At 58.5% G+C, this 19,216-nt stretch overlaps 1 protein-coding gene across 2 annotated transcripts in view; it reads right to left on the bottom strand.

Annotated features, from left to right (window-relative positions):
- DIP2C (disco interacting protein 2 homolog C) overlaps positions 1–19,216 on the bottom strand; it is a 361,347-nt gene that overhangs the window by 67,062 nt on the left and 275,069 nt on the right. For both annotated transcript variants that reach the window (XM_080811149.1, XM_080811150.1), the window contains 11 exons: positions 17,753–17,892; positions 16,580–16,716; positions 15,250–15,458; positions 14,249–14,363; positions 13,585–13,786; positions 8,986–9,095; positions 7,736–7,816; positions 2,317–2,440; positions 1,747–1,868; positions 1,291–1,402; positions 1,094–1,203 (listed from right to left, as the gene is read on the bottom strand). In XM_080811149.1, coding sequence (XP_080667275.1) covers positions 1,094–1,203; positions 1,291–1,402; positions 1,747–1,868; positions 2,317–2,440; positions 7,736–7,816; positions 8,986–9,095; positions 13,585–13,786; positions 14,249–14,363; positions 15,250–15,458; positions 16,580–16,716; positions 17,753–17,892 — 1,462 coding nt within the window. The remainder of the gene's footprint in view (positions 1–1,093; positions 1,204–1,290; positions 1,403–1,746; positions 1,869–2,316; positions 2,441–7,735; positions 7,817–8,985; positions 9,096–13,584; positions 13,787–14,248; positions 14,364–15,249; positions 15,459–16,579; positions 16,717–17,752; positions 17,893–19,216) is intronic.

Raw genomic sequence — 19,216 nt, 5'->3', positions numbered from 1 at the left:
TGGGGTCCCAGAGTCGTCAAAATCCCAGAGACGGAGGGAGACGTGGGTGCTGGGGGAGGGGGCGGGGCTCTTGGCCAATAGGAGTGTCAGTTTCACAAGACGCAGCGAGCTCTGGGGGCGGCCGGTGGGGCGCCCCACAACAGTGTGAGGGTTTTTAATGCGACTGAACCATAGATTGGTTATTAGGGTAAATTTATGTGACGTGTATTTAACAACAATAAAAAAAATTGAAAAAAAAGTAGAGAAAGAGACTTGAGGTCAATGACACCAATGGAGGGGTCAGACCCCGAGGGTGGGCCCAGGGCTTCCTGAAACTGGAGGCGTCCCAGTCCCTCGACAGGGACCCCGCCCGCGCCCTGAGGGTCCTCGTGAGGTGGCAGCCATAGCACATCCCTGAACAACACGGGGGTGGGAGCGCCCGCCCCCTTGCACACAGGCTTCTCACAGGGCTGCACTATAAACGTTTCTTCTCTCCCTTGTGACTTTTTCAACACGATTTTCTCTCCCCCGGCTGACTTTACTACGAGAACACAGTGTATAACACACAGAACGCCCAAACCAGCTGCTAATGGACTGTTCACGTCCCTGGTAAGACCTCCAGTCAACAGCGGGCTCCTAGTAGCTAAGTTCTGGGGGCATCAAAAGTCACACGCGGATTTTCGACTGCACGGGGTGGGGGTGCTCCTACCCCCCCGAGGTGTCCAAGGGTCACCTGCAGCTCCATTCTTTGGTGGGAACGAGGGTCACTGGTCAGCCAGCCGGGACGGAACCCAGGCTGAAAGGGCAAGAAACCCCAGTGCACAGAGTTTTAGAGCAGAGCACTGGGGTGTGAGAACCAGAAAGGAAGAAAAGCGTGTGGTTCTTACTAGGGGCTAATGAGGCTGTGTTTACACCCCAAGAAACAGCTGGAACGTGTGGAAAGAGTCGGCCAGCCTAGCTCACCGTGGACAGGGTCCCGCAGCCTCAGGAAGGGCGGGCACGTGCCGCTCTCCCGCACCCCTTCAAGCCCATGCTAGAGTCCCGCTCCCAGAAGAGCATCGGGGATGTTCCCGGGTGGCTCGTGACCGCGCAGCGTGCAGACCGGGCTTCTCACCTTCACTCCAGCGAGCATCCCGGTCGTGGACACGCTGAAGTCAAGATAAGCGAGCGTGTCTGGGTTGGAAGGTTTGCAGATCTGGGCAGGCCGCTTCTTTGGCAAATCGTCTGGAGCAAGACAAAGGTGTTAGTGTGTCTGACCCAGCGGAAAAGCAGACGAGCCCACGCAAGTGTCTGGTGGGCCTGAGAACTGACCTGTGTCCAGGATGGGGGGCCAGGCCCTGACATCTACGGCCGCTGCCGCCTCCCTGGACCGCAACAACTTGCAGATGAGCTGGGTTGTCATCAAGCAGGCAGAGCGACTCACCTGCGGGCAGAGAGCACGCTGCTCACTCCACTCCGCGGGGTCGCCGGGCCTCTTAGCACCCCTCCGGGTGCTGTGGGTGAGGAGTTCCTTTCTCCGGGGCTCTCCAGTCCCAGTGCACCAACAGTGCCATCCCCAAGGGCTGAAATCCTACTTCCAGAACTAGAGGGTGGAGGCCACACTGCCTCCCTGGCCCTGGAGCCAGCCCTGCCCCAGGATCTCTGAGCGAGAAGTCCCAGCATTGGGGCCCTGGCAGGGGGGAGGCCCGGCACTGGGGTCCTGGGAGGGGGCAGGCCTGACACTGGGGTCCTGGCAGAGGGGAGGCCGGTGCACCCGGACAGGGTTACCTCCACGATCATCTTCACGGTCGGCAGCGTCGTTGCGATGTTCTGTGGGTGTGGGGGGCGGACGGTGATCGGCACGCAGCCCGCGTAGAGGCAGCCGTAAAACGCCGCGATGAGGTCTATCCCTAGATGGGAGGAGAGCAGACGCTCTCACTCACACGGTTGTCCCCACCAGGTTCCAGCCCGCGGCTCTGAGACTGCTGGCCGAGTCTCCGTGGCCCGTGACTTGCGTTAGGCTTCGGCTGTAACCTCCTGCTGGCCTGTCCCCTCAGGGACACGGCGCCAAAGCAGCCCACGAGTGTGATTTCTGTCGTTCCTCTAAGCAATGACTTAACTCTACAGTGACCTGTTCAGTGCAGGACTGAGTCACCGCCCATCCCGCGAACTACATCAGATACGTAACAAAACGCGCAGACACAGATGCCCACGAAATCGCCTCTTATCTATGCCCTCGGGTCGCTCAGCACGCACCACCGTCCCCACCAGAGGCTGTGAGCAGAAGTGGCGAGCCCCCCGGAATGCAGGCCAGCGGCAGGGCCCCGCACACGCGCCCGTCCCTCCCCGCCTCTTTACCTGGCGGGTAGACGAGAGCCACGTGGTCCCCATCCTGCAGGTGTCCTCTCTCCATGAGCATCACGGCAATCTTCTCGGCTCGTTTGTGCAGCTGCACGCACGTGAGTGAGCTCGCTATCGTACCCTGGGGGTCATAAGAACAAGGGGGTGAGGCGTTTCTGAACACGACAGGTTCTACCGAAAGAGTCTGCAGGTTCCCGCCAATTCCCGTACTTGAGATGCACACGCACACAGACGTTAGTGTGTCTGCACACGTGTGCGACCAGCAACAGTCAGCTTTAGCACACAATGCCCCCCCGCCCCAGAAGACCTCATGCCATGAGTGGTTACTTCCCTCTCCTTCCCATTGTCAGCACCAAAGAGGCATCTGGATACACTGGTGTTAGCAAGAACGCTTTAGTTTTTATAAGATTTTATTTATTTATCTGTGAGAGAGATAGAGAACACACAAGCCGCGGCACAGGCAGAGGGAGAAGCAGGCTCCCCACTGAGCAGGGAGCGTGATTCGGGGCTGGGTCCCAGAACCCTGGGATCATGACCTGAGCCGAAGGCAGACGCTAGACTGATTGAGCCACCCAGGAGCCCCAACAAGAAATATTCTAAAAAATAATTACTTGGGGCGCCTGGGCGGCTCAGTTGGTGAAGCGTCTGACTCTTGATTTTGGCTCAGGCCATGATCTCAGGGTCGCAGGGTGGAGCCCCGGGGAGGCATGAAGTCAGCTTGAGAGTCTCTCCCTCTCTCTGCCCCTCTGCCCGCTCACATACTCTCACTTTCTCAAATAAATAAATAAAATCTTTTAAAAAGGACTTACTTGACCTAGAAGTAGCAAAACTAAGGAAATAAGTCAATCTGGTAATTCTGGGACCCCAGGGCAGTAAGAGTCAGTGAGGAATGAACAGGAAAAGTAGACAAACTGAAAATATTTTTAAGAAACACAACATCAGAAGTCGAAAAGGTCTAAAAACAGACAAAACAAAGCCACAGTAAAAAAAAAAAAAAAAAAAAAAAAAAAAACAGTAGAGGGAAAAACGCACTGTTGAATTCACTTTATGTAGACTTTAAATACGGAGAAACAGACGGAAGACACGTTTGGATCAAACGACACCTTAAACGCACGGCTGCGACCTCCTGAGTTTCTACAATTATTTCAGAATCAAGAGTTGAAGGAAATAAATAAAATAGAAATACTGCGCTTCACGATCAAACCCTATTTTAAGGGGACTCCCAGGGTGAAGGGCCTTCCTGGGGCCCCGGGCACGGTGACACCACCGTCTGTTCCCACGGAGCAGGCGAGTGGGCCAGCGGCCACGGGAAGAAGAACGGCGAGACGCCGCAATTCTCCGGGACCGCGCACGGCACGGGCGGAGAGTCAAGACCCAGGGAAGAGCAGTGAGCACGCCCGTGCAGGAGGGTACCGCTGAGTGCACAGAAGCGACCAGACCCAGGGGTCCCTTGCGGATGCGAAGGGGCTCTACAGTGACAGGGCTGCTCGGGGAACACAGGAGAAGTCCTGGTAATATGGCCTGTGTGTTAGAAACACCTGCTTGGGGTGGGAGGTGGGGTCTTTCACCATCAGGATGCAAACCCCAACACTCCCTGTTTGCCAAAATCACCCACAGACTAACAGACTGTTGAGTCGAGCTCGAGGAAGTGACACGGTCCCCTCGCCGATGTGGAAGCAGTGCCCAGGCCACAGGGGGCCGCCCTCAGGCTCCGGCCCCCTCCCACGGGCAGGGACTGGTCTCTCCTGTGGGACGCGGTGTCTGCTTCCACTTCTGTGACGTGAACCCTCTCATTGCCCATGCCTCCCTCCACTGTCTCTCTTCTGAGAAAGTTTAAAATGCAAGACGGTGGGAGAGCCACCCACGGCAGAGCACGGCAACGCTGGGTAAACACAGAGACCCAGAGGCTGCCGCGGGAGACGCAGCCAAATCCTGAGAGCTCGGAGCCCCCGACACCGGCCACTCCCTGAGTGTCCACTCCTGGAGACCACGGCTGTTCGCTGCAGCCAAATGAACGTGCTCCTGGACCCAGACGTCCCTCAGGCAGTTCAAAGCGAAGACGGGCACAGCTCATGGGGCCCAGGACCGGCCCCAGCCGCACACTGGCAGAGGGAGGGACCGCCCCGTCCCCCCATCCTCGGGGACAGCCGGCACTGCTTGCTGACTGCCCAGTGGGGACGGGCCGGTGGCTGGCGGGTGGCAGTGCGCCACAGTGGATGGCACTGGCAGGAGGAGCTCCTCCTCACATCCCCACAGAACTGGCCCTGTTGTCCGTCCGGCCTGTGCCCTCCGGCTGCCAGTGTACCTGTCCCATCTTGGGGGGCAAGCGCTCCTGCTCCCCCATCCACGACCAGCTTTTCTGTCAGTTCAGAGCCAGCAGGCGCGAGCGGGTCTGGAAAGACGTGTTGGCCCCAGGGTGTGAAAATTCCTACTGACACACTTTAGAAAAGGGGAAGTTTCATTGCGGTGCTGCCCTTTACCTGTAGTGACCTCTGACACAGTTCACGAGGCCCCTGGTGGCTTTCTAGGAGAGCCCCCACCGTCCAGCAGGCCGAGGGCCCCATGGGTTCCGGAGTCAGCGACGGGGACAGGGTGCCCGTGACACCCGGAGGGGCTGTGCTGGGTGCGGGAGGGCTCATCCACCGGGGGCCAAGCCGCTGGCTCTCCCCCCACTCCCGTGGGCACAGGCCGACCCCTGCCTGACTCCCGGGTGGTTGCTACCACACAGCCTCTTGATTCCAGAGAAACACCACCGGCAGGGGCTCTGAGCACCCACGAGGGGCCACAGGTCTGCCACCCCCGAAGCGGCAGCCCATGACCCCATCAGCCCCCACGGAAACGGCGGGCTTTGCCCCCCAGGAGCATAAACCACCATCCGGGAGCCATCAGGGCTGACCTCTCCTAAAGGAAGCTTCCAGGCATCCTGATAGGACGCGGGGCGGGGTCTGCACCACCCAAGCCTTTCCTGAGCCCAGAACTTTCAGGGTCAAGGCCGGTGAATTTGCGAACCATTTTGAAGTTCACCGTGAAATTAAATAAGGAAGAGAAAACTCGAGGAATTAAGAAAAAGCCAAATAGGGTTTACGTTTTGAAATTCTAAAGACGTTGGTAAAGTTAAAGAAAAGGGTGAAAAGACGTGGCTGAGGTTTGTTCAAAACAACACAGGGCCTCCCCGCGGCCTCCGCGGCCCGCAGTGACCGCTACGGCCCAGGGCGCAGCCCGCGGCCGCTCTGGGACCCGCGCAGGACCGCCGCCGGGGGGAGGGGTCGCGGCCCGAGGGTCGGGGCTGAGGCTCTGCAGGGCGGAGGCGCCCGCAGGACGCCGCTTTCCGAGACACACGTCCTGCGTGGCCGAGCTAGGACGGGGCTTGCCCGGAAGCCATGACCTAGAAGACGGCGGCGCGGCCTGCGGCCCGCGGGGCCCGGGGCGTTCTGGGCGCGGCCGCAGGTGGTGGGCTGGTCGGCAGGCCCGGTGCAGGCCGCGCCCCCCAGGGCTCAGGCCGCGCCCCCCAGGGCTCAGGCCGCGCCCCCAGGGCTCAGGCCCCCCCCCAGGCTCAGGCCCCGCCCCCCGCCCACCTGGAGCTGTGGGCCAAGGAAAGCCCCCCGGAGCGCGCACAGCAACCCCCCTGCACGCTGACCCGCAGGGCATCTACTCTCGACTCACCTCTTCCTCAACCCATCCAATCTTCCGTAACTTTTTTTTTTTTTCCAATTTTTCCTTCCTTTTTTCCCATCCACTCTTCTGCTGTCTCTAAGGAAGCAGGAGTCATTTCCGATGACTCAGTTCCCCTGTGATCCAGCCTCTAGCTACAGCAGATGGCCGTGGTCATGGGGTCAGGGAAGGGAACACCCGCCACCCAGGCTAGAGCACCTCCGGAGGACCCAGGGTCGGGGCATCACCCCAGGGGGCCATCTGACGGCTCTGCTCCCACGCAGGGGGCACTTGCTAGTTGGGTGCGCTTAGAACAGCTCAGTCTCCCTCCCTGCTGGGACAGGCCCTCTGTGAACACGCAGGCGTCTCTCTGAGTCTGTGGGCGCAGCAGGGGCGGGTGGACGGGATGCGGACCTGCCTCTTGCTGTCTCGCCGCTTGAGTTGACAGAGGGCACCATGTCATACCTAGGAGACCAGCGCCGCCACCGCGGTGTCTGGGAAACTAAGCAAAGGCCATAAGAGCTGGAGCAGATGTCCCTCCCGGGGGCAGAGGACGGTCCTCCCTCTGGGTCATCGCTCTGCAGGGGCTACTGGAAGTCTCTGGAGGACCACGGAGAGACCACGGAGCAAGAACAGTCTCCGGGACAAACAGGAAGGACGGGCAACGTCAGAGGAAGAGACGAGAGGGGAATCTGCAGAGCCGAGGGCCACCAGCACCGCAGCGGTGTCGGGAAGGTGGGGAACGCAGTCTGTTCCGTATTTAGAGGCTGAGGAAGGAGCGCATGCAGGGGAGAGCAGGGTAGGCACGTTTCAGGGGCTCAGGCAACTGCACAGACCCTCAGGAGCCCAGATGCAGCGCCTCCCGTCGCCATGTGCCTGGGAGCACCGGAGAGCGAGTGCCGGGAACAGTGGGCCCAGGGCAGATGCCGCGACGGAGGCCAGGGTGGCAGGCGCGCTTTCTCAGACTCTTCCTGGGGGACACCTTGGGCAGATTCAAGGAACGAGTGACCCACTGGGTCAACTCGGCACCCACAACTACTGGAGACGGTCGGGACATCTGCGGTAAGGACCAGAGGTCGCTTTCAGGAGCTGCATCCCACGGAAACTGGTCTGATAACTGATGTCCAGGTGCGAAACCCAGTTATGTGGTTGGCATCGCCTTTCACTTGTCTCTGAGCAATGACTGTACATGGCAGGAGGTGGATTTGCACACCCAGATCTTGATCTTTTAGGATTCTTAGTGGCCGCAACCTCCTCCAATCTCACATACCCACACTTGTCAGGAAGACCTAAGTTTAAAATCTACTTGTCAGGGTTACTTCCACAGCAAAAGAAAAGTTAAACGTATCAAGACTTTCGCACTTGATTTTTATTGTTAATGCTCTTTGCTTGCACACCGAAGGTCTCATTCTTAAGGTCCCCTGCAGAATGGTACTGGATAAGCTTACCTTTCCAACGGGGAACGTCAGCACAAACCATCACGCTTGTGAAACAGAAATGGTTTTCCTTCTCAAGAATGAAAGTCTACAATGAAAGCCTCACTTCCCACTTACAAAGAAGTAGTTTACCGACAAAAGTAAACACAAAAATATGCCATAGGTCTGAACTGTTCCCTGTTTTTTGGAGGAAATATCACCTCACCAAATTGCTAAAATCATGTGAAAAGGCGACAAATAAATGAGAAGGACATCACGTAACACTGGAGTGAAAGGACTGAGTGGGAAGAAGAGAAAGCCGCCCAAGAGTCGCGTGCAACGGGTCTCACCCTACAGTTGAGCAGCGTGTACAGGACGTGGTCGGGGGTGGTCTGCGCCCTCCATTGCAGGACCTCCGAGAGGAAAAGGAACTGGAACAAAGCACAGGCGTTAGCTTCAGGCTGTCCGACCGGACCGTGCCCGCACGGACACCCTTTGTGGCTCAGAGCAGCACACTTTCCCACAGGGGAACGAGGACAGCCCTGTCGAGCCAAACGGGGAGACCAAGCCAGTGCTCACGGGGTTTTTCCTGGATGACTTGGAATGCACTGTGCCCGACTTGGATGCGCCTGGGCAGTGGCGCTGTGCCTGGTCAGGGACGTCTCCCGCCATCTGCCTAGGCTGGGAGACCTGCATTCCCCTTACAGACAGAGCCGCAAGCACAGAAAATCCCTTCTCCTGGGCTTCCAGAAGAGGGTGGTTTCTGGGGGCTACAATGGCACAATCAGTTCGACCCTGTTCTTATAATGGGTTCTCTTCTATTGGCTGTTTTCAGAACGGTCATTCCCTGAAGTCGGTCAACAGCACCGCCAACCACAGATGGGATGCGTCCCACGGACTCGGGCTATAGCGAGAAAAAGATCAGCTCGCCTCGTACCCAGTCATAAGAAACACACAGATAGCCCTTAATCTACTTCATTAACAGAAACGTCCTCTGACGTGGGGACATGGTGACCAAGTGCTTTCAGTGATCGTAATTCTACTTGTTACCAAACTGGCAATATTTTTAAATGCTTGATTCTGTGACATTTCCTGGTAGCTCACACAGACTGGGGCCATTGTCCGGTGACTCATCGGAGTCCCCAAGTCTGAGCGGTTGTGATGGGGAGACAAGCCAAGTGCTGTGTATGGTGAGTGTGGCGCCATATTTCTCCTGTAGCCCCTACGGACGTGTTAAGGACGCCTGGTTCCCCAGCCTGGGTTGTGAATTTATGTTTTCCTGAGTTCCAACAATTACAAGACTGAAGCCTTGCAGCCAGGTTGCTGTGAGGCTGTCTGGGCATGAAATCAGGGCTGGTGGGAAAGTGAAAAACACGTGCCATGGGACGCTAGGACAGGACAGACATCCAGATGCTGGCCCCAGGCCTCTGCTCGCCCTCTGTGCACCCACGACAGACACAGCTCCCTTGGGGGATGATACGGTGTGTCCGCTGGACAGACAGGCCCGAAGCAAGAGGCCAGTGGTACACAAGGACCGGAAGTCAGTGACACGGCTGCCTGGAGGCACAAGGTTCAGAGAGCTGCCCAGCCTCGCGCTCACCTTGCGGGCCTGGTCATTGTCTTCGATCTGGCCCAGGTCCCTGCCGCTGGCCTGTGCGATCCTCTTCCCAGACACCAGGTTCCCCACCATCACAGAGGCAGGGCCGATTTCTAGAAAGAACATGGGGAAATAGGTGAACTTACAACAGGACCTCCCACAGTGGCGTAGCGCCCGCCCTGGGGAAACCCTTCCAAAGGTCATGCTCTGAGCAAGTCTTATTAGAACAGGGTTTCCAGGGTGTCCCAATGACAACGATGGCAAACTCCAAGGTCTCGGTTACAGGTCAGAAACAAGGCTTCCGCAAATTCCACTGCTGCCATTCTCGGGCTGGGGGATGCTGGGATCTATCTGCGTCAGTGTCTCTGAGCAACGACGCAGCAGAGAAGGCGTGAACACAGACGCGCCTCACTGCCGAGCCATCAGGGCTCCGGACCACAGCTGTGGGGCTGGCCGGAGTTGCCGTGGCGGCCGTCTGAGGGACCACGGACACAGAGTGCTACGCAGGTTTTATAAACACGTCCTGTAACACAGGCAGGAACGCTGCCGAGGGCTCAATCACGGCCACTGTCTGTCTCCCGGACGGCCCGCTCTGGGCTCTCGGCCAGGCCCGCGGAGAGGCAGACAGCTGAGCCAAGAGGCTCCTGTCCAAAGTTCTCGGACAACACCATTATGGACTTGATGACCAACGCTCTTTTCATAGGAGAAAGGCAGATACAATCCACTCTGATAGCTTTCTTTTCTTTTTCAAAGAAAGAAGCAAGTTTCTTAAAGAGCTGCAGAAACTCCACATTTCTAACCACAAGAAACTGCAGGTACCCTCTATGTTTCTCAAAGTGCTACTATTCACTGTTTTCATCACACACACACGTATGCGCGTGGAGTGGGGAGGGCTCGCTGTTTTAGGGGACCGTGCCGTCGCGTGATTGCGCGAGAGCAGGAGGCGAGGAGGGCAGGCGGGGACGGGATGGACTGCGAAGGAGGCAGCAGAAATAACCAAGATTCCAGTCACCACTGAATAAACTTCTTATTAAACCTTTACCGAAGGTCGACCTACAGGCTTCTAAGTCGGGGCGTCGGTGCACCATGTTATCGCACACGGAGAGCTGTGTATCCGCAGCTCAAGAAGTCTAGATGTGGACAGAGGTGTGAGGCCAGCAGCAGCCAGACAGCCCGGCCTCCGGCGCACCCTGGGGACATGGGCAGGGCTGCCAGCCCCGTCCTCCTCTGCGCACACGCGGCCACCCGGACCTAGGCTGTCAGGAACTATATGCAACATCACAGGAAAGCAGGAAAAGCCCGGGGCTTCCAGGCAGGACCGAAACCTGGGACCAGCCCCGGACACAGGTTTCCGGGCTCCTCCCGTGGGCTTCCTCATGTGAGGCCATGTCTGGGAGCCCCAGTGCCGGCTTCCGTGTCACCGCAAAACGCGCCTTACAGACTCCGCTCCCTCACATCTGATTTGTCGTGAACTCTTCTCTTGGCTCGTAATAAAGAAATTCTGGAGTAGGAAGGGTGTTTTCACAGTTAATAGAATGAGAAGCAAGTGCGGCAGGATGATGCGTGCACAGTGACCATTGCTGCTGTGTGGACGGAGCCCCGCCAACCAGCCCTGCGCTCCGTGGCTTGGGATCTGTGGGTGAAGCGTCCTCGGGGACCGCGGAGGCAGGGACAGTCTCGGGACTCCACTCCGGCCTAAGCTGACCGGGAGTGTTCTCCGTGATTCTGTGAAGAATTCAAGCGAGGGGAGAAGCACTCCTCCGGGGCAGGCAGGCGGTCCCTCCTTCCTCGACGTTTGTTGCTGCCGGAGTTGTCTGGAGGCGAAGCTCGGACCTCACGTCTCTCCCCAGCGTGGATTAAGAGTGCTCCTCTTCCGAGCATGGCTGGGAGATAGGTGCTTTTCTACGGCATTTTCTTGCAAAATCTGTCCCCTACCCAAACTGAGGCTCTCCCCGCCTTGCCGAATGAGGTTGGCGTGTGCACGAGACGCCCTGCCACACTTGGCTGCCGCACGATTTGAAGCCCAGAGCAGGGCCCCTCCCCGGGAACGCAGGGCCTGGCAGCTGTTCCCCCCTTTCCCCTCCCCTGCGGCCCTCCCACGGCTCTGATACAATGTATCCTGCTCTGATACAATGTATCCCGGGGCCTGTTAACCGCCCCCCCCCCCCGTGGTTTCCATACAGTGGCTGGCCCCGCTGGTGAGTTAAAGGTACTTTTAACACTTGTGCTCAGTGAAGATACTCAGTACACGTATTGTCAGCTGAGCAAATGAATTCATCTAGTAAAAAAGGCAATTAGCTTGTCTACACTTTATCTGCATTGTAGGGGCTCTGTTTGAAGCCTCTAGCAACACCCTCAAGGAAAAACGGCCTTACTAACTGTCTGCTTGGGCTCTGAGTGCTTGTTCCCAGTGCGTCTCTCCCAAGGGAGCCTCAGAAATCACCTGGTCCAACTCCCTCACTGCGCTTCGGGAAACTGAGGCTTCGGGGAAATGCCACCCGTCAGGTCCATTACAGGTCGTCAGCCGAGGGAGGAAAGTGGACCAGCACCTCTCAGCTGCCCTGAGTATTTGTTAAAAACAGTTTTTTTCAGGCTAAGAATTACATAACTTTTCAATATTTAACCAGAAAGATAAGACACCAAATATTCTTAAAAAACTGTTTCCTTAAATCGAGGCACACGAAGCTTCAGTCCTTCACCCTGCAGCAGCTGCGGTCGGTGAACACCCCAGCTCCTCCCCCCCAGCCGCCGTGCTCGCTCCCCCAGGAAGCAGGCTGTCCTCGGGCGCTCCGACAATGCTCTCCGGGCAGAGCCCCTAGGCCTCTCCCCTCAACGCCGACATCTGGCAGGGACCCGGCGCCCAGCAGCTCCAGAACCTACCACGCATTGCCAGCCATCACCCACCATACACATCTGTCCTGAGCTCACAAACGATGACCCGTGGGAGTCACATGAGCTTTTCCGCTCCTTGGACCACTGGTGGCCGGGCCCTGGGGCTGTGGTGTGTGATGATGAGTGGAAGTGAGCAGGGGATGGGGCGAGAGCAGTCAGCTCCGAGTGTGCACAAGGACACCCTGAGGCCTCCCCCCACCAGCTCCGAGTGTGCACAAGGACACCCTGGGGCCCCTCCCACCAGCTCCGAGTGTGCACAAGGACACCCTGAGGGGCCCCATCACCACCGTCCATTCAACTCACAGACTCCCCCCCCACCCCCAGACGGAGCCACTGCTCTCCCCCTCCCCCAGCTGCTCGTGCTCTGGGACAACAGGAGACAGAAGCTGTGGCTCTTCGTCCCTTCGATATGCCCACGGAAGGGCACCGCTGTGTATTGTGGGGGCTCAACGTGAAGCCGTGTGCCCACTGAATTTAAAGAAATGGATACTTCCTTAGCTACAACTTTACAGTTTCCTGCAGGAAAGCTATAAACCAGTGACTGAGAGGAAAGAGAAATAAGGAGGGTATTTAGTTCAGGGAACCCAGAATGTAAGGAACCCAGGGACAGCATGGCACTCGGATGAAAACCGCAGAGCTGTCTGCCCCGAAAGCAGACAGCGACTGTACATGTTTCTGGAGAATCCACGCCTCACAGGAGGAGAGAAAACGCTGCCCCTTCCAGCCACCAGGTGACCGCGTCCGCATCACAGGCACGGCAACAAGGGACGAAGGCCGACCTCGGCTCTACACGAGAGGTGCCCCCCTCCTGCGGCACCAGCACCCTCACCTCAACCACACAGGACCACCCACTCTCTCCTCCAACCCCACGTGGGAGCACGGGCCTCAGTCCCTGTGTTCCCACCAAGTGGGCTGCACCCCACAGCGACCCAGCCGCCTCTGCCGACTCCGCGAACTCAGCCCCGTGGCCACGCCGGATGGGGCTGAACACACCGCTGCCGGGTCCATCCCTGAACCAGTCGTTTGTGGAGTGGGGACAGGAGAGTGCCTGCCGCACGGGCTCCGTGAGGAGTTCGTGTGTACGACACGTGGAAACGACGGCCGCCATGCCGGGAGCTCCCGCCGCTGTTCCAGAACACAACCGCCGCCCGCGTCCGGCCACCCCCGTGTGCCCCCCTGGAGGCCCTGGGAGCCCCGTCCGCGTGCAGCTGTTAGAGCTGCGGCTCCACCTTCCACAGGCTTGTGATCACGTCCCTCTCACTGACAACCGTGTGCAACCCCGAGGAGCACGACCGATCAGTTGTTAGGAAGACAAAGTCAGACAATGGGTAACTACAGATCCCCAAACCACAAGGTGTGGACACACACTCGCTCGTACAACTGTGACACAGTAGCACTCTCCAAGCGGCTTCCCAAACCTCTGCGGCTCTGACCCGAATCAGCCGCGGGGGACCCGTGTTACTGTAATGTGCACACGGGCAAGGCAGGCTGCGGGGCTCCCCGGCCAGACCAACGGTCGGCACGTCCTCCGGGAAGGCGGGGGCTCCTTCCCAAAGGCCCCCACCGGCCTGCCCCCCCGCACACCGCGCCATCCCAGCAGGGCCCTTGCTTCACGCCCTGGGTGCGCACGGACCAGGAAAGGGACCCCACGGCACCTGCTTCCTGAGAGCCGCTCGGGCTCCCCACCACCCTCCGGCCCGCGAGCCCTACCTGGTTGCTTCTGTCGAGGTTTAGGCAAGTTTGTGACACAGGTATGGGGACACATCAGGACGTTGCAGGGGTGAAGTGAGCCCTCCAGGAAGAGCTGCTTCGTTTCTGACAGGTGGATCCCGCCAAGTGGGGTTTTGGGGAGGGTGTTTGCTGGAACCAAGGCCAGGCAGTAAACCCCAACTTGATGGATGCTGTCAATTGCCTGGAAAGTCACAGGAGAGGGAACCACGTGAGCACAGGTACTGCAGATGGACACGAAGCAAACACGCAGACTGAGTGCCGTCTGCCACGTGTGCGCGCGGCATCCATGCCAAGAGAAGGGCTGTCTCTCCAAACCCTGCACGTCAGCTAACTGTACGTGGGATTTGTGGAACACTGCGTGCCCCGAGAAAGGAACCTGAGCAAGAAATAACAACCTCAAGATGAGAAGAAACCCGGTCGCTTGTGACGCCCCCAAGCGAACGGAGGCGGCCAGGTTTGCAGACCCCGGATCGCGACCCTCCATCTGCTCAGTTACTTTCCAAGCAGGCAGTCATGTTTCCCGGTCGATGCCCTTCCTGACGCGGCGGGGGAGGGTCAGGGAGCACAGGGCACCGTTGCCAGGGGCGGCCACAGCCTGACGGACGGCGGAGGGAGGCGGGCAGGCCGGCCAGGGGAGAGCTACCTGGAGGACCCTGCTCATCCACTGGAAACTGTCCTCCTCCGTGGAGTCGGGCCTCTGCTCGGCCACGATCACGATCCTCTCGTCGTGCAGGACAGTCACCGAGAACACGGCGATCCTGCGGGCACAGAGAGGGCCGAGCGCGGTGGGCGCGTGCTGGACACGCGCCAGCAAGGGTGCTTCTGCGGTCAGGAGCTGGCAGCCTCGGCCCCGGAGCGGGAACCGCGCAGAGAGCAGCCCGCAGTTCCCGCCGCAGCGGCCACGGTGTGGGCTGGCGGGCGCCCACCCTGCGGGACGTGCCTGCCGGGCCCCGAGATTGGGGAAGCCCTGCAAACCGCATGTGGGGTTTGCTCCCGTAAGGTTGTCTTCTGCACGTCAGTGGCAACGTTCTGTTTGGGACGAGCGGGTTTCTGCCAATGTGCCTGTCTCGCTCGGCCGATGCGGCCTTGTGGGCTCTGACCCCAGAGCGTCCCCCCACCCCAGAGCCTGCACCGCGACAAGGAGCATGGGCCCTAACACCCCAGTGTCTACCACCTCTACTCCCATCGGCCTGACAAGCGGAAGTAAGACTCGAAAGCAATTCAAGACTTCCTTCAAATTAGCCAAACACGCAGGAGCTGACATCCCAAACTTAACACGTAGCGTGCAAGCCGGCAGCGTAGGGGCGTGTCAGGGACTCAGTTTCCCCGTATAGTCTGCGGCTCGATGGTTATCTTTCCATCTTTCTAGATGATCTAGATGCACCAAGACGAATATTCGGCTCTTTTCTTTGTGTATTTACTTTAAAAATAGGCTTTTTAAATAAATATTTTTACTTCGCATAGAAGGGAAGTGATGAAAGCACAGGTATGGGGCTCAGGAAATTCCTATAAAACTGGACTCTCGGAATTATTTGGCGTGTCAGGGGTCACTGCATCCCAACGGCTTAAGGAATTTGTGCATTTTTATATAAAAAGCACCGTGTGCAAACCACCGAGTGCTGAGTTCCTGGAGGGCACACCCACCTTCCCCTGTAGACGAATTTCATGGGCTCCACGGCCAGCGCTGTGGCCACGATGTCGTCAGCATTGTGTCTGCGCCCGCTGACCACCATGAGTCCATCCATCTTGCCCACCACGAAGACAAGCCCCCCGGGGCCGACGAAACCCAGCAGGCCCGTCCTGACGAAGGGGTACTCACCGACAGGAGCCCCCGAGCTCGTCACGGGAAACACCTGCGGACACACGAGCTGTGAGTGCGGGGGTGGGGGGGCGCCCACCGTCCCTTCCCCCTGGAGCCAGGCCGACCAGCCATAGTCTGGTGGCGACGCCTTGCAGAAAGCACTGTCCCCGTCCCCAGCCCCCACTGTCCCCCCCTGCCCGCAGGCAGGCTGCCCACCGGCTTCCTTTCAGGGCTTCCGAACCCAAGAAGTGCTACCAGAGGTCGCAACGATCGTCTAATGAACACTAATCAGTTCTTCTGTTTTAAATCCATAGCATCTAACTGATAAATGGAAAACTGAAAACGCGTTTTACAAGTTGTCAAATGACCCATGTTCATCAGGGTTTCCTTATCAGGGCGACACGAGAAAGGAAGCAAATCTCGGGGCACCGAGCCCACACCCGGTCCTCAGAGCCTGTGGGGACATCGCACAGCCAGGGAGAGGGGTTCTAGGCAGACTCCGTCCAGCTGGGCTTCAGGGAAATTTTGGAAACTCGAGTCCACATTCCACCAAGACATGTGCACGAGGCAGCACGATACGGCGTGTCCTGAACTGGAAGAGACAGGTCCCCAGACGCCCTGTCTCCCGTGCGTGAGGTCCTCCGCCGTGTGCCCCTCCAAGGGTAAGGCACCACCCGCGCAGGTGCGAGGTCAGCTCCGGGAGCACGGCGGATGGGAGCAGAGGGCACCGCGGCAGCGGCGAGCGAGGCCCGTGTGGTCTCGAACCACAAGCCACACACGCTGGCAGACATCGTGCACACACACACGCCGGCTCCTGCCACGTGCGTGTGTTCACACCTGGCCACGGCAGGGAGGCCATGGGGGCCCCGGTGAGACCAGGACGGGTGTGCCCGGCCCCCGACCTGCTGTCTCGGCAGCACTCAGTCAACGGGCAAAGCTGGGAACAGCAATACATACAGAAAAGCCTTTGCAAATAAACGATTCTTGCCTTTTCCAACATGGGCTACAAAGTGAGAAATGCTGAGAAGTCAAATTTACTGAAAATTATATAATTGGCAGCAAAAAGTGAGACCATTTTAGTTACAATGAACACGTTCCATCAAGACACTGCCAGCTTCTCGTTCATGTCTGCGTACCCGCAGGGCCCCCTGGAAAGAGCGCCTGCGAACCTACCTCGAAGGTGTTCTTGGTCATGCCCGAGAGGCCGTAGTAGGACGTGCCCGTCGCGATGGCGCACACGCAGAGTTCCCCGATCTCATCCGTCCTACAGAGCTGAGGGATTCCGTCCGGCTTCACTGCACACATGATGGCTGAAAGCAAGACCGGACACATGGGTCATGTTAGAGCGAGGGATGGAGAGTGAGGCAGACAGACGGACAGACCGGGACGGAAGCCAAGGGAGACAGAGAGACAGGGACGGAGGCGAGGGAAACAGAGAGACAGAGGGAATGGGGGGGACAGAGAGACAGAAACAGGGACTGAGGGATGGGGGGACAGAGACTGAGAGAGATGGTGTGGGGAGACACAGAGGCACAGAGACGGGGATGGACTGAGGACGAGTGACGGCAGGGGAGCAGAGACAGCGTCTGGAACACGGGTGTGGGTATCCAAGTGGGCCGGGCACGCATGTTCCCTGCAGCACGTCCTGAATTTTCCCGTAATAGAAGAATGTCCAGTCCTGTCGCTGTGACGTCAGTGACTAACTGAACGGGTGAATCACATTTAAGGGGAGTGACTTCCGCTAGCAGACTCGGAGGACACGCGGAAGACGCCCCGGGTCCCCGGCTGCCCACGGCGCTTCTGTACCGCACACGCCCCATGCTCCCAGCACAGAGCTCGAGTCCGTCCAGGCCCGGAGCCCCTGTTCTGGGAGGTGGGGTGTGCGTCCAGCGACAGCTGGCGCCGCCCGGACCCGCTCATAGGTGCGTCTGTGGAACAGGTCCACAACTTTTAGAGACAGGCTCTTCCGCTATGAGCGAGCACAGCTGCTCCCCCAAGACCCCCCAGCAGGGCTCTCACACCGTCTGCTGCCAGGCTAGGTGCCGGCCTGGCCCAGCGTGTGGGGAGGGCTGCGGGGGGCAGCGGGGCCCACGGCACCCCCGGGGAGGACGACGCTGAGGTCCCAGCGTGAGGGGAGCAGAGAAGCCCTCCGATGTTCCCTGAGGTCGCTTTACCACAGAGCTTTAACGACTCACAGCTGGAATGTAAGCGTCGCGTCCGCATTCACGGTGGAGGGGCCCGGGGACGCAGGGAAGGAAGGTCGGGGCCCACAGACAAGCCCAGCGGCCACAGCCGGGGTTCCCACATCAACACCCCAGGCTGTCTGCAGCCCGGGCCCACACTCACCACCAGGCATCACGAGGCCAACGTCCTGCACGGTGAGCACAGACAGCTTCTCCTCCGAGTCCACGCGGATGACGCCGTAGGTCAGCCCGTGCATGGAGAGGACGCCCCGGCCCGGGGGCTGGTTGCTGTCGTCTGTGGGCCTAGAAGAGCAGTTCTGTCTGAACACGCAGAAGCAAACAGGCACCGTCGCCGGGGAGCCACACAAGGACACACGGTGAGGCTGCCAGCCACGATGGGGTCCCACAGACTCACGAGTGCAGACTGGGAGCCGTGCTGCCCCATGGTCTAGCTCGCTGGGGAACGCTTCTGCTACGTCCACAGGATGTCACTACCCCTACCTCTGGGTTTCCAGAACAGTTTAAAAACATCTTAGTGGCGTGAAGACCTATGGTCAGAAAGGAACACCGCCTGACTCCTCCCCCCTCTCTCCGGGCCAGATTTTCCAGGGCGGGAAGTGGCTAGCGGGAGAACGGGTGTCCGAGAAGAGACGGCAGCAGGGAGCAGAGTTGGCGGAGATTCCCGCTGGTCCTGCCGTGAGTCGAATATACACTGTATGGATGTACACCGTGGGCCAGAATCTGGAATGAGAGTCCCGCTACGCGTGCCAGACGACAAGTTCTTGGGGAAGGTTCTGGCTGAGAGGCGTTCTGTAGGGTGGCGGAGGCCAGGGGAAGAAGCAGTGTCGCTGCCTCTGTCTCCTCCAGGGCCCACAAGCCCCATACATTCCGCTCACTCTGCACCTGCCCCTCCCATTCCTCCGGGACCCAGCCCTCTCCCGCCTGGGCCTCCTGCACCTGCTCCTGCCTCTCTCCCCGCAGGGTTCTAGCAGCTGCAGCAAACCCGTGGTTTCCTCCTCAGTGCCCTCTGGGGCCGCTCAGATGCACAAGGACTCCACGAAGCAGACACCCCAACTCCTGCCTGCACGGCACACGCCACGCCCATCAGTCGCAGCCTCCTGAGGGCAAGTGCGTCTCCCTCTGTCCACTGCTGTACCCTTTCCCCCGGAGAGGCAGTCTGTCGACTACTGAGTCGATGAAAGATTTCCAAGGTCATGGATTTTATCCCTGTAGCTAAAGACCCTTGCCTGTGAGCTGTGAGCTAAGTGAGAGCGCGATTTGGGTGAGTACCAGCCTGTTACTGTAACGACGCACTTGCGCAACATTGCTTTAGTATCTAAAAGCTGGAGGACAAACAGAAGTTTGCTGTTTGACTTTAAAACAGTATCGAGATTTGTAACGAACCTAAAAACATAAATAGGGAAACATAAAAGTTAAACTGTGCAAAAGGAAGTCTCATTTGAATCAAGAAACTGGTGTGTTTAAAAAAGAAGCCTATGCCGTAAGTCAATTATTTCTCAAAAAAAAATAATAAAGAGGAAGCATAAGAGAGTCTGGAAACAACTGTTCCATCCACTAAGCGTCAAAAACAAGGAACTAAGCAGACACAGAAGAAAACTCTGCCTAA

Source organism: Martes martes (genome assembly GCF_963455335.1).
Source record: "Martes martes genome assembly, chromosome: 8".
Taxonomy (NCBI): domain Eukaryota; kingdom Metazoa; phylum Chordata; class Mammalia; order Carnivora; family Mustelidae; genus Martes; species Martes martes.
This window is presented reverse-complemented; position numbering and strand designations above follow the sequence as displayed.